General features: G+C 38.0%; 1 protein-coding gene across 1 annotated transcript; it reads right to left on the bottom strand.

Annotated features, from left to right (window-relative positions):
- Positions 1 to 5,015: 5,015 nt before the first annotated feature.
- On the bottom strand, positions 5,016 to 10,517 carry LRIT2 (leucine rich repeat, Ig-like and transmembrane domains 2). Its single transcript, XM_044660233.1, has 3 exons — positions 10,408 to 10,517; positions 8,446 to 9,227; positions 5,016 to 5,821 (listed from the first exon to the last, which is right to left on the bottom strand). Exons 1-3 carry the CDS (start codon positions 10,515 to 10,517, stop codon positions 5,016 to 5,018), a joined length of 1,698 nt encoding a protein of 565 aa, XP_044516168.1.
- Between the last annotated feature and the right edge of the window lie 4,783 nt (positions 10,518 to 15,300).

Genomic DNA, 15,300 nt, shown 5'->3' with positions numbered 1-15,300 from the left:
AGATTTGAAGGGATCAGAACATCCTGGGAGGGGCATCTTGTTCTATGGAAAGGTGGGTTGGACTCGGATTGCAAAAGGGCTTTAAATATCAGAGGAATCTGTGTTTTTTATCCAGAGGAAATAGCAAATTAATGGAATATATTGACTAGGCAAATGACATGGTCAGACCTGAGCTTTAGAATTATCACTTTGGCAGCTGTTTGAAAGATGTAATAGAGAGACCTATCTTACAACAGAATAGTAAATTGAAAGCCGGAAGGGACTTAAGAAATTATCCATTTGAGGCCCCTCATTTTATTGTTAAGAAACTAAGATAAAGGTTAAATGTCTTGCCCAAGGTTATATAGGTAGCAAGAAGAGTCTAGATTTGAACTCAGGTCCACTGTCTCTATATACCTGCTTACTGTGAGGATCAAATGAGGTAAAGTATGAAGTGTTTTTGAGTATAGAGTCATCACACACTTCTCAGTATCCTCTGCCCCTCTGACAGAAGCTGTGACTGGAGGGCAGGGCCATGGGATCCCCTGCCTCTATTTAAAGAAGAGACTCAGCACAGCCCCCCCCCACCATGTTCCACCAGCTATATAATTTTTGGACTTCAGAGCTCTGTCTTGTCTTCCCAAGAGCAAAGCAAAGTGTCCAGCACATAAATGCTTAATAAATATTTATTGACCATTGTTTATTGGCCATCAGAATTGTTGATTTATGCTTGGGACAATGTTGTATATATGTGTGCATAAATATACATATGTATGTACATTATAGATGTACAGATACACTATATATTATATATATGCACATGTATGTCTATAGGCTATCTTACAAAGTAGTGCTGGATCCCCCAAACAGTGATCATGAGGAGCATAAAGTCTAATATTCAGCAGTGCCTGACCCTCTTCCCTCACCCTCACTTGCTCATAAACAATCAGTCAACAAACATTTATTAAGGCTTTATTATGTGTCAAGAATGGTACTGAGTGCTGAGAATACAAATAAGAAGCAGAAAGAAGTCTGTGTCCTCCATGACTTTATGTTCTAATGGGAAAAAATGAAATTTAAAAGGGATTGGAGGTGTCAAGGTTCCCAATAAGGAGGAAGCATCAAAACTGCTCAATACCTATGACAGCTAAAAATAATAGTGTTACAATAGATTGACATTGGTGGTGGCGATGGTTCTTCATTCTCCTAGAGGACCAATGACATCACAAAGTTGGAGTCAAGGAACAATGTATTCAACTGTGGCTGATCAATCCAATATTAGCTGGGAAGGCTCTACCACAAGTTGGACACAAATAGTCTGTTAGAACATTCGAGATGGAGATGTAGCTAGCTAGATTTGCAAACCTCACTTTTCCTTTGTGCTATTGTAATTCTGCTTTGCTCATGAAGCACAGCACCTTCTTTAATGTGGTCAAACCACTGGGCAATTCTGTACCATCATCTCATAATCGATGCTAAAGTTCTTCAGAGAAAACTTGAAAGGTTCTTGTATTGCTTCTTCTGAACTCTGGGTGAGCACTTGCCTTGTGCAAGTTATCTGTAAAATAGTCTTTTAGGTAATCATTCATTTGGCATTTGGAATATATGACCAGTCAGTGTTGCACTTTCTGCAGTAGAGCTTCAATGATTGGTAATTCAGCTGAAGAAGAGCCTCAGTGTCTATTACCTTATCTTATAAAGTAATCTTCACTTCCTAAAACTAGATAGGTAGATAGATAGATAGATGGGTAGATAGATAGATAGATAGATGATAGATAGATAGATAGATAGATAGACAGATGGATAGATGGATGGATAGATGGATGGATGGATGGATGGATGGATGGATGGAGAGAGAGAGAGAGATGGGTGGAAGGAGATAGGTAGATGAATGGTTAGAGAGAAAGAGATAGATAGATAAGTACATACATGTAAACATGTGTGTGGACATACAACTGAGTGTGCACATGTGGGACAATGTGCATTATGGAGTATCATGGCATAACAGAACAAACAAGGTACTTGGATTTAAATCCTGGTTCTGTCCTTTACTACACATGTAACCGTGGGTAAAATCTCTTTTATTCTTTGGGCCTCATTTTCCATATCTATATAATGAGGCAGTTTGTACCATGTGATCTCCATGGTACCTTTCAGCTGTAAATCCTATGTACATTAAAAAATGCTTGCGCATCCATGGATAATGAAGACATTTCTCACTGTCATATTTTTTCCTTAAAAGACAAAAAATCCAACAAACGTACAAATATAAACCATTGATTGTATACGGTCTTTATTGAATCCTTGATAAGGAAATGTATTCTTAAAAAAGTAAACACACATATAGATATACAAATCACCAAGTCTAGGTGAAAATACATTAATATACACATCAATGGCTGTCTTATATGTGAATATATTCAACTCACTAATTTACCTGTGAGCACATGACTATATTTTTATATGTATATCCTATAATAAAATTGTATTTCATGTGTATGTTTATTTTCTGTATGTGTACAGAAATGTATATATCCAAATCCACATAAATAAGATTTTAGACCAATTTCATAAATGAAGAATGAGAATTGACAAATTGAGAGATTTTGTGATCCCACCTATGTCTGAACAAGAGTCCTCTCCTTGGCATCTCCAACCAACAGTCATCCAGCCTATGCTCAAAGATCGCCATTGATGGGGAAACCCACTGCCTCCCAAAACAGCCCTTCCACTATGAGGTGGTTCTAATTAGGAGGAAGTCTCTCCTTAACATCAAGCTAAAACATGCCTCTCAGCAACTTCCACCCTTACTCCTAATTCTGCCCTCTGTAATCAAACAGAACAAATTTAATCCCTCTTATGCATGACAGCTCCTGAAAGATTGGAAGAAAGTCATTGTTTCTCTATTAAGTCTTCTCTTTCACAAACTAAGCCTCCTCATTTATTTCAAACAATATTCACTTAGCATAATCTAAAAGCTTTTTGTCATCCTGATTGTCCTCTGGATACTCTCCAGTTTATCACAGTCCTTTCTAAAACATAAGCTCCCAGAATTGAATGTAACACTCCAGATCCAGATCTGAGGAGGGTACAGGAAAATCATAACTTTCTTGTTATGTTCTTGATGCAGGGTAAGACTACACCAACTTTGGTGGCTGCCATATGACACTGCTGACTCAGATTGACTTTGTAGCCTACTATTCATGAATTAGAGTTATGATAATTTTATTGCCAAATATGTATATAAATTTAAGAAATCTTAATTTAAACATATAATATGTTTAAATTAAGATTTCTTAAATTTTTTTAAAGACTAGGTTTCTCTATCTCACCAAGACTGGAAGTATAGAAGCCATCCCCTGGTGCCTCCATCACTGGAGGTTCGAAATCTTCCATTCCCAACCTAGACTGGTTTGCCTCTCCTTAAGCAACTTGGTGGGCCCCTACTCTAAGGGGCTAACCATAAACTTGGTGTGGACATCCAATCAGCTTGACCTTCTGCAGCTCAGAATTTTAAGTTCATGAGATCCACAAGCCTGTCTCCTTGGTAGCAGTGCTTATAATCATATTTTACCACACATGTCAAAACTAAGGTTTCTTTATCTTTTCATAGTAGTCACTTCATGTCAAGGACGGGTGCACCTGAATTCCATAGTTATTGCCACCATCTTTTCATTCAATCGCCATTTTAATTTTTAATACTAAAATTGATGAGCATCAACAAAAACATTCAGATAAACAAAATAAAAGGTGATCAAGTGAAAAACATAAGCTCCAAAATATTTATAACTTTAATAGTATATATTTGCTTTAGCAAAATAATGACATCTTGTTTACTTGTATGTCCCCTTTTGAACTTTTTATTCTGTGTCTTTTTCTGGAATTTTAATACTCTTTATACTGTGGTTTTTGCATAGTTAACAGTGTGTATGTGACTATTCAGATTGTGCTTTCTTCACTATACATATATATATACATATATATATATCACTTAATATGGGTGCCTGCATGTTTCTCAATCCTCATACTGTCATTTATAATGGCCAATAAATATAGTAAAACGAAATTCTATTATGTTTATGTAGCACAATTTGTCCAGCAATTCACTAATCATTATGTCTGTGGCTTTTTTCTGAAATAATGCTGTTGGGAATATTTTGGAACAAATAAGTCTTGTTTTTCCTTTCAATGGCATTCTTAGAACATAGTCCTATTAAGAAGTCATAGGGCATGGAGTTTTGTAGCTTTTGCAATCCATCACAACATTGTCTACCTAAAGAATCATAAATATTCCCAATTCCTTCAGCAGCAGCAAGGGAGTCACTATGCTTACAAAATGGTCCTATATGCATTCAGGATGGCATTACTTACAGGATTATTTACAAGGTGGCATTAATGAATAAAAGAATTTCACAATAGCACTGTATAGAAGAACTAACTTTCCCCACAACACACAACCCATTAGTGAAACTAATGATAGTTGCTTCCTTTACATACTTTAAAAAATGTTCTAATAGACACACTATAAGGAATGTGCTGGTGCGATGGTGTGAAAGACTTCCAAATGGGCTATGCTTTGAGGGCAGTTAGGTATTTCTCTGAGTGATATTCTCACTCATTAGAGAATGGCACCCAGATCATTTGTATCACAGACAAGTCTACTTCCTGCTAGCCTTATAAAGAGGACAACAGTACTCACTTTATGTTAAAAGACCTACAATGAGTAGATCTCTAATGGAGAATTTACGGGAAGGAATGGACAAGAGTCACTTGGGATGAGAAGGCATGGATAGATTAGAGTCTGTGGTGGTAGAGGCATCCCCACCAATGAGATCTCAGAGCCATTGCTATATTGACAATATTCTTGAGAATATTGAGCTTACAGTTAAAAGGTGAAACATGCTCGACTTCTGGTGGTTCAGCAATATTTCCAGACCAAAGGGGAACCATAGAGTTCACAGGAAGAGGACTTTGCCTTGCCCAGTTGGCGGTTTGACTGATAATTTCCAAGTTGACCTGCCTTGGAGTTAGTCTAGCTAGAAAAGGTAAACACTATTTTGATTCTCGGTTTGAGATATGTTGGATGATCCTTCCTTCTCGTTTTTCCATCTCTGATCCTCTCTGATCTCCCCAAGAGAGAGGTTCTCCTCAATTCCAGTTGCCAGGTTGTTGAACATGGTATCCCTGCTCTCTATGACAGTGCCAGGGCATCTCGATCCATTCCTCCTCTGAGGACAACGGTCCAAACAGTGGCTCAAGCAACCAAAATGGGCCTCAGAGGTACAGACATACATGCCTACAGGCACCGCCAGAACCAAAGCACATACCACAACAATGATGTGGATAATCTTCTCCCTCTTCTCTAGCTCACTGATGTCATTACCTGTTATAAAGACAATGCACTGATCCTTGCGGGGTGGCTGGCTCTGTAAGCTGATGCATGCCTCATATTTTGTGGCTGGAAGCAGATCATTCACCCAGTAAGTATTGATCCCAGGGCCAATAGATATAATTTCCTTCTTGATAGCTTCATATATCCCAAAGTAGAGTGTGAACCAGGTCTCTGAAGGGTTGTCTGTCACTGCATACCACTCTAGCACAATTCCATAAACAGTCTGCTTGGTAATACTCATGTAAATGTAAGAATGCTCCTCCAAGGAAGCCAAATAGGAAGAGGAAGAGGGCACAGCCTGACGAGGCTGAACATGGAGGAAGATGGAGATAGAGCTGCTGCCCATGGAGTTGGTGGCCACACAGGTGTAGTTGCCACTATCTGTCAGATGAGCTGAAGGTATCACCAATTCAGACTGGATAGAGTCTTCCCCAGTAGGAGAGGTAGATGCTAGGGGTAAAAAAATAAGATTAGGGAGATCAAAACTTTAAAAATAAACATCATTGCTGGTGCACTGATGCTCACACAGGCCTGAATTCAGCCCATCTCTATGATTATAAGTAACTGTTCTGGGTTTTGAGATATGGTGCTATCCCCCACCCCTCAAAAAAAAGTCATGTCACCAAGTTTGTTGTCACTTATCTATGGACTAGAAAAGCAAAGGTAATACCTGTCCTAACTAGAGAACTGAGACTGATTCCTATAAATATTCCAAAAGTCTGAAGATCTAGATAAATTTAGCCAGGTTTTTCCAAAGCAGACTCTGGTAAACCATGAATTCCTGTTTTTCAGATACATCTGCTTCTTCATTTCTATCTGAATTCTTAGAATATTTATAAAATTTCCTTCTAATTTCAACTCAAATGCCACCTTCTACTCCATATACCCTTTCCAGATCACCCCAGCTGACTATCAAGAACTTTCCCATCTCAAAATTACTTTTATCCATTATACATATATATGTGTGTGTGTGTGTGTTCCATGTTTATATAGGTATATTTGTCTTCCTCTATAGAATATAATTTCTTTTTTGTGTCTCCATAGTTTTTAATACAATTTCTTGAGAGCAAGAACTATTATTAAATTTTCAGTGTGAATATTTACAGCTCCAAAACCATATACAAATGAGGGCTTTATGCCTCGGGAGAGTTTGATTGTCTAGGCTTAATAAAATGTTAATAATGCAGATTAAACTTTTTAAAATGTGTACATACTTTTCCCCCCAGAGAGCCCTCTGCATTAAACATTTACTAGCACACCCCTGTACAGCTCTATAAATATTGCTTGAGTTCAACAGGAGTACAATAGAAGGATCAAGGAATGAAGTCATCACTAAATTGAAGGTATGGTGAAAGCAGGTTAATAATAACAACTGACATTTATATTGTATTTAAGCTTTGCAAAGTGCTTTACATCCATTATTTAATTTGAGCTTCAAAATACCCCCAAAGAGACAGTTTCATTTTTTAATAGACATTAAATAAATGCTTGTTAGCTGATTAATTGACATACAATCCTAAAATAAGGGTCTATCTGCCTAACATAAGTATATAAAGTGAGAAAAGTCAAGTATAGGTATGTTTCCAACCACCCATCCAGCAACATCTAGACCAAACACGAAGGACAATGAATTTTGAAGGTTTTACTCCGATGTTCTAGAAATTGTAGAGCAACAGGCTAAGGATGTATTGTTTCCAGGTCCACTGGATACATAAGCATGAAAAATTACATGCACAAATCTGTCAAATCATGAACAAAGGCCAGAATCTTCTGAACAGGAGTCTATGAAGGCTGGGAAATAGCTCTGACTTTGCATTAAACCTATTGTTTTCTGTGTGACTTCATATGTAGTTTATATGTATGCAGTGCATTAAGATCAATGTGTTCATATGTACACATACATATATAGGGGGTATGTGAATATATATGCCCTACCTTCTAGATATTTTTGTACATCCATTTTAGAGCATCAATGACAATGAAATATCGCTGGGTATTTTAAAAGTCTGTAAAGATTATATGATAAAAATAGGAGGAAAAGAGAAAAGAAAAAGGGAAAAATCAAAGAGATCAAGAAGGAAAAGAAAAAGGAGAAAAGGGAGAGAAGAAAAGACATATTTACATATAAAGGAATACACATGTAAATATATGTGTGTAGTATCTCACTGATCTTCATCATAACCTTGTGAGGTAGTTGCTTCTATTATCACCATTTTACAGAGAAGGAAATGGAGGCTCAGAGAGATTAAGTGATTTGCCTGGAGGCATCAAAGTGTTTAAACTAGTAAATATCTAAGCAGAATTTGAACTTGAAAGTTTTTATTCCACATTTAACATTGCATCCTAAACCAGTCTTAGCTCCCAACACATATCTATGATCATTTTGAATTAAATATTCCTTATGTACAATTTTAAACTGATTTCTGAGTGGAAAGACCAGTAGTTATATTACTGGCATGTGAACCAGCTCAAAACATACAAATCTTGTATTAATTCTATTTACTTTCTATGTAATAGGCATGTACTTGCATAAAGTCTTTATATTTTGCTCTTCTGCTTCAGTTTTTATCAGGAATCACATTCCTCCATCTCCTGGCTCTTCCACCAAAGACTGGCAGTCATACACTATTTAGCCTGAGCTGCTTTTCTGCAGATGTTCTGAAGAAAGCTTAGGAAGGTTTTAATTTGAAATAGTGAGAAAGCCCCAATCCCAGCAGTACAGGTTCAACTATACTCATCCACTCTGTGGTAACGTAGTCACAGAAGGGAGTTAGAATAATTTGTGTCATTTATTTTAACTATCCTCCTAAGCAGACTGCCTGCCCCAGCTCCCCAGTGAAAAGTACCTATGGTTAAAGAGTCTTCTGGTTGACACTGCCTTTAGTAAACCCTGATCTACTCCATAACTGTAAATATCTTAGATTATCACTTCCTGCACCTAAATTCAAGTGTAAGCAATAATTATCTTGTCCACCAGGCAGTTACCACACTTGGTATTATTCCAAACATCCACAGAACTATGCAGAGCCTTCCCTTTCCCCTGAGGGGAAAAAATATGAAGTATCATGACTTACCATCAAATTCCCTCAATTTCTTCAGTGGGTAAGTCCATATAATATTTGGTAAGGGACTGGCCTGTGCCAGACAGCTTAGAGTGATGTTTAGCCCCACTTGGACAGTGATGTTAGAATTGGGAGTTGAAGTCTTTGGCTTCATGCAGCTAGTGAGCTCTACTTCATAGAAAAATTGTCCTGCCTTTGACAGAGGACTCCGGCACATTAGGTAGGAGTTCATTAGTATTACAGGGGGTCTGATGAATTTTAAAAACTGGACTAGGCCCTTTAGATGGCAGTCACACATCCATGGATTATTGTGCAAAGCCAACACCACATTGGAAATGCCTTCAGTCCCAGTAATGTGTTGCTGGCTCCTCTGGTACATGGGCCATTGGACGAAGACATCCTCAGAAACCACCGTAAGTTCATTAAAGGACAAGTCTAAGTAGGTAAGGTTAATCAAATACTGAAGTGCTTGCTTGGGCAGAACATCAAGTCGGTTGTGTTTGAGATCAAGGATGTTTAGACCTGGAGTTGCTTGGAACGCTGTCCATGGTACTGTACATAACATGTTCCCCTGCAGCCTCAGTTCTTTCAAGTCTCTAAGATGCTCCAGGGCTCCTGGGTGAATCACTGTGATATTATTAAAGTTGAGCCAAAGGAATTCCAAGGCACTGTTGTTAGGAAAAGATCCATAAGGCAGTTCAGTTAAGTGAGAGTTTTCTATTCTAAGTTTCTTGGTATCTTCGGGGATGTTTCCTAAGATCTTTGTCAAAGAAGTATCCATGCACAACAGAGACCTGCAGAAAAATCGGTAAGTCTTTAAAATGACATAGAATTCCTACCTGAAAGTTATATTAGAGAATGTCTAGTCCAACTTCCTCTCATCTTACAGATGAGGAAACTGAGGCCAGAGAGTAATTTACCTAAGGACACATAACTAATAAATAGCCGAGTCATGATTCAAACCCAAATCCAGGTTTTTTTGCATTTGTACAACTGTTCTCCCTGTGAAGACATTTATTGCTAGGCCCTATCTGACATAAGTGACTCTATGTTTAACAATTTAATCTGTCTGCATACCAAGAAGTTCCTTTATACCCAACAACTGGCTTGTTCAGTTACATTTAGGATTAGGATTGTAATATTAGTAAACTATCAGCTTAGGAAACTACATCAATCCCAGATATGTAAGGTTAGCAATTGTTACTAATTACAATGTCCTTGTAGTTGATTTGGGGAGAATAGGGCTGACAATCAAACCCGCTGATTGATAGCTCCTAAAGTCTTTCTCCCACTCAGTCCTGTAAAACTGTTCCACAAGGGTAGAAACCTAGATCTGTGTTCTCTATTAGGGTACACAGCCCATTGTATGCCTAAGCCACTGATGCAACTGAAGGACAAGGGAACCACATGTATTTCCTTGTCTTAGAGTAATAAACTGTCTGATTCATGATCCTTTGAGATCTAATGTTCCTTCTCAGTATCTCCTCAATCACAATCTCCTCACAGTCCCCAAACTAGATATTAGAAGAATCAAAGGAAAAAATAAAAACTTTGAAAAAGAAAAATGTTATATTTCCTACAAAAATTTCTAGCTGCTATTAATCTCATTTTTGAACATAGAAGAAGAAAAAAAGAAATCTCCCCCAAGGCTCTTTTTCCCCCTCTATCTAGACTTGGTGATCTCATCTGCTACTATGGGTTCAGTGATCACCTTTATTTTGATATTCTTAATTCCAAATATCCCATCTGAATATATCTCCTAAACAGTAACCTCTCATCTCCAAATGTCTGCTGGCCCTTTCCACCTGAAGACACCATCAGCATCCACAAAAAAGGGCCATAACATTAATTGAAATGAATAATCAATACGATATTAGATATATCTTACAAAATACCCCAAACTCTCATACCATAGAATTCCTAAAGTAAATCAATCTCCTGGGGGCTCCTGGGGACACTGCCAACATTCCATACCTGCCAAAGCTGTCATCTGAACATATACATTCTGGATTGCATGCAGGATAAGCTGGATTTGCCTTCAGAAAGACCAAGACTAAAAAGAAAAAGTGACAAATTGGGCCCATATTCCTCTATAAGAAGACACTGTGCAGGTATGGGATGAGACATGCTCCTCGCTGCTAAGTAGAAAATCCTATTAACAGTAATCCTCTCTGATGTGGAAGTCAGGGTGACATGCAAACAGGACTTATAGAGATGTGGATTCCAGAAAGAAGTCCCAGGTCACTAACCCAGAAAAAACTTTTAAAAATAATGTATAATTCTTTTTTCAAATTAGATATGTTCTCTTTCTCATTCTCATTTTATTTGATTTTTTCTGTAGCTTTATCATTGACATGTTTCCTTAGTTTCTGTAACACTGTTTTCTTTTGGTAACTAGATAAGACCTATTTGATAGTTCCTTCTAAGTCTCCTTTCATTAGTATCAGCTCCCACCCCCTCCATCTAGACTTGGTGATCTCATCTGCTGCCATGGGTTCAATGATCACCTTAATGCTGATATTTTTAAATTCCATATATCCAGTCTGAATATATCTCCTAAACAGCAATCTCTCATCTCAAAATGTCTACTGGATATTTCTACCTGAATGTACTGTCAGCACTTCAAATTCAACATGTTTAAAACTTAATTTATCCTCTTCTCTCCTAAACCTACCTCCTCCTTCAAGCTCTCCTTTTCTGTTTTGGGTAATACAGTCCCACTCAATGGGATATGAAAAATCAAAGACATCTATTTACCCTTTGTCTTCTATATCCAACCAGTTGCTACATCCCATTTATGTCTAGAAAATCTCCCAAATTCATCCCCTTCACTTACACTGCAATGACCTAAGTTTAGAACATTAAGACATCACTAAAACTATGTAATTACTTTCTAATTTATCTCTTTCCTGCCACTTTTTCACCTTGCCACCAATCTATCCCCCAGAGAGCTACCAAAATAATCTTCCTAATGTAGATTTGATCGTGTTATTCTTCTGCTTTAAAACTGTCAATGGTTCTCCATTGCCTTTAGGATTAAAAAAAATCCTCAGCCTGGCATCTAAAGCCCTCCAGTAACAATATGGATTCAACCTCTTATTTCACATTACTCCCCTTTCTTTAAGGCTCGTCTTGGATTCTAGTTCCTCCATGAAGAATTCAGTCCCCTGTTGTTAATAATCTCACTCTTTCCTCAAATATTTCTAGAGCACTTAATTTCCCTTTTGATCCCATTATTCCCTACTTTGTATGACTCTTCTATGAACATCATCATAACCTTCAAAGTAGAATGTAAGTTCCTTGAGGACCATAACTGTCCTTGTTAACACCGTGTTCCAAACCCATGCAAAGTGCTTCATATCTGTTAAGTGCATCATAAACACGAACTGAACTGAATACACAACTAGTCTTCTATTGCTTGCACCATACTCCCCTATCACTTTCCCAAAAAATGTAGAAATGAGTCAGCTTAGTTCAGTGGATAGAACAATGTACTTGGATTTGAATTCTACCTCTGACATATAGGATATCCCAAAAGCCTTAGTGAAGCTTTGAAAGTTTATTTGGGGGATACCTTCTATGCAGGTCATATGACTGAGTAAACTACTAAAACTCTTTCAGCCTCAGTTTCTCTACTCTACTCTAAAATAGGATATCTGCAGTGTTGACTTCACACACTTGTTGTGAACTCCCAATGAAACAACATATATAAAGTGCTCCTACAATGTTAAAGACCTTGTATAAATGTGGGCTACTATTTTCCAAAACATCTAGATGATAACACTTTTGACTCCATCGAGGACCTTCCTTATTCACGACTAAGTCAAGGGCTTCTGGATTTCAAACCAAACCCATTCTCTTCTCAGTGATTAGAAAAATACATTTCTTTTTTTTTTCTTTTTTGTCATGTCTCTGTCTCATACTTAGATCAAGAACTCTATTCTTTTCCCAGATTCTAGACTTTGCCGTCATTTTGATCAGCTTTCAAACTCCCTGCAACGGAACAATCTGAATTCTAGTTTCTGGTCCTTTAGTGCAGAAGCTTCTCTATTGCTAGAAGCTACGCCCACCTCTCTTTTTCACCAAGTGCCAGATGACTATTGTACATTCTGCTGGGGCCCTCTAGTGCTCAAAAGCCATTTGACACCAAAACACAGACCACAGAGATGAACAGCTTAATCCAGGACACTGCCAGCCAGTGAGATCCTAACTGTGTTGCAAACTAAGCTACTTACCTACCCATCTACTTAACCAAGAGGCATAAGCTGTTCCAGAGATCCAGTATCAGACTACCTCAATAAATGCTATTTAATTCATAGGTACATTCTACTTTGACAAATGATGTCATCGCTACAGCATTCACAATTGGCAGAACTATAGAATCTTAGAGATAGAATGGTCAAAATCATATAGCTTTTGAGTAGAAAAGCCAGCATCAGAACTCAGTTCTCCAGATTCTCTGTATAAAAGAATTCTTTTTCTTGTTTCAAATGTCCAGGAGGAGTCAACTTAATACCCCTCAAATTTCCTTAAGATGACATATTAGAGTTGGCAGGATAGGATACTGGATGCAGTACTGAGCTTGGAGCAAGACATACCTGAATTTGAATTCTGATCATTTATTTGCTGTAAGACTCTGATCAAATCCTTTAATCTTTCTGACCCTCAGCTTCTTCATCACTAAAACTGGAATGATAATAATAGTACCTACCTATAAAAACAGCATCTCTAAAATTGGGGTAATAATAGCATCTTTTTTTCATAGGGTTAGTGTGAAGATGAAATGAGATCATATTTGTAGTAAACACTTTCAAAACACCATGTAATTGTCAGCTCTGATACTTGATTTCTACACATACAGTGATGGAGAGTCATATTAATGTTTGTCCCTGGGTGCCTATAATGTCCTCCAGCATTGTGCTAGTGATTAGAAAATAAGAGCATTTTTCTGGTCCTATAAGAGTATGCACTCTAGTTGGGAAGGCACACTCTTGAAACCATTGGAGAAAAATCAGTTGTTAAACTACAAAGCAATGGTCAATAGGAGGAGTTCAAAGAAAGGAGAGATTACTGTGACCTAAGGTGGTCAATCTACCAATAGGCATTTATGAAGCATCTATGGTGCATCAGACACCATGCAAGGTCTTGGGGACACGAAGACAAAAGTAACAGCTCTTGTCTCCAGGATCTTATATTTCATGAAAGTGGGATTCGAAATATGGCCAGGATTTGGACAGTTACAGAAGAGGAGGCAGGTCATTCCAGGAGGGGGGAAAGATAAACAGAAGTATGGAGTGGGACATGAGCCTGGGCAGCGGGGAATAGAGAACAGTAAGAAGTACACCAGCCTGACTGATTAATAGCAAGTAGTAGGGGATAAAGCAATTGTGGAAAGAGTTCTAGATTTTTTATTTTTAGACTTGCTTCCAATCTGAGTTTGGACATTTTACTAGCTATAGGTGAATGAGCAAGTTTCTGATTCCTCATGCTTATTTCCCCCTATGTAAAATGAGGACAGTAAGTCTTGCCCTAGCTGCTTTATCAGATGATTATGGGGAAACATGTATATAAATTGCTATATAAATTTAAAGATGTAAGGGAGAACTCAGTTGTGCAGCACCTTAAATGCCAGCCTGATTTTTCTGTTTGCAGAAGGGAGCCCTGATAAACCTGCTGCCCTTACTCTTTTCCTTTTAGATGATTTTATCTGCATAGTGTGCCAGCTTGCCACTTTTTTAAAAATTTCTTCCCTTCCATCCTCAATCTGACTGCTATTATTATTCAGTCATTTCAGTTGTATCCAAGTATTTGTGAGCCCACTTGGGGTTTTCTTGGCAAAGAATGATTTACCATTTCCTTCTCCAGCTCATTTTACAGAAGAACTGAGGCAAGCAGGGTTAAATGACTTACCCAAAGTCACACAGCTAGTAAGTATCCGAGGCCAAATTTGAACTCAGGAAGATGAGTCTTCCTGACTCTAGGTCTGACACTCTATCCATTATGCCACCTAGCTGCCCAGACCACCATCACTGTACTCATCCCTAATGACCAGGCACCAAGCAAAACAGAATCATTTACACTTCATTAACAGGCATGGCTGTCCTAGGAAATACCAAAATAATTCTGGGTCTGAGTTCTCAGCCACAGGTATTCTGGCTCTGCCACCCACTTAGGAAGCAATGGTGAAATGAGATTACCATCAACCCAGAACAATTCAAGTCATCTGTCAGCTTCCTTCAAAGCTCAACATAAACGCCACCTCTACAAAAAACCTTTACTGGTTCCCTCTAGTTGTTAATGCTGTCTTCTTGAATTGTATTTATTTATCTACTTAAATGTTGTATCACTCCAAGAGAACAGAAGCTCCTTAAGAAAAAGGACTACTGGGGGCAGCTAGGTAGCTCAGTGGCTTGAGAGTCAAGCAGTCCTAGGTTCAACTCTGACCTCAGACACTTCCTAACTGTGTGACCCTGGGCAAGTCACTTAACCCCCATTGCCTAGCCCTTACCATTCTTCTGCCTTAGAACCAATACACAGTATTGATTCTAAGAAGGAAGTTAAAGGTTTTTTAAAAAAAGAAAAAAGAACAAAGACTATTTTTTGTCTTTTCTCTGTATCCCCAATGCTTAATACAGTGTCACACATAGAAAGTCACTTAAAAGATGATTTAAAAAAAAAGAAGAAAAAGATGATTGAGTCTTAAGCATTGGAAATCCTGTGGCAGATCAAGCAAGAAGCCACGTCCTGGAGAATGAAGCAAAGGGAGATGAAATTTGACTTCCAAGAAGCCCTTGGTCATGGGAAGTTTCAACTGATCATCAGAGAGGCATTTGATCACTTAATAACCTGTTTGCTAAATCCTCAGCA

Source organism: Gracilinanus agilis, chromosome 2 (assembly GCF_016433145.1).
Source record: "Gracilinanus agilis isolate LMUSP501 chromosome 2, AgileGrace, whole genome shotgun sequence".
NCBI classification, from domain to species: Eukaryota; Metazoa; Chordata; class Mammalia; order Didelphimorphia; family Didelphidae; genus Gracilinanus; species Gracilinanus agilis.
Note: the sequence above shows the minus strand (reverse complement) of the source record. Positions and strands in the feature narration are given on the sequence as shown.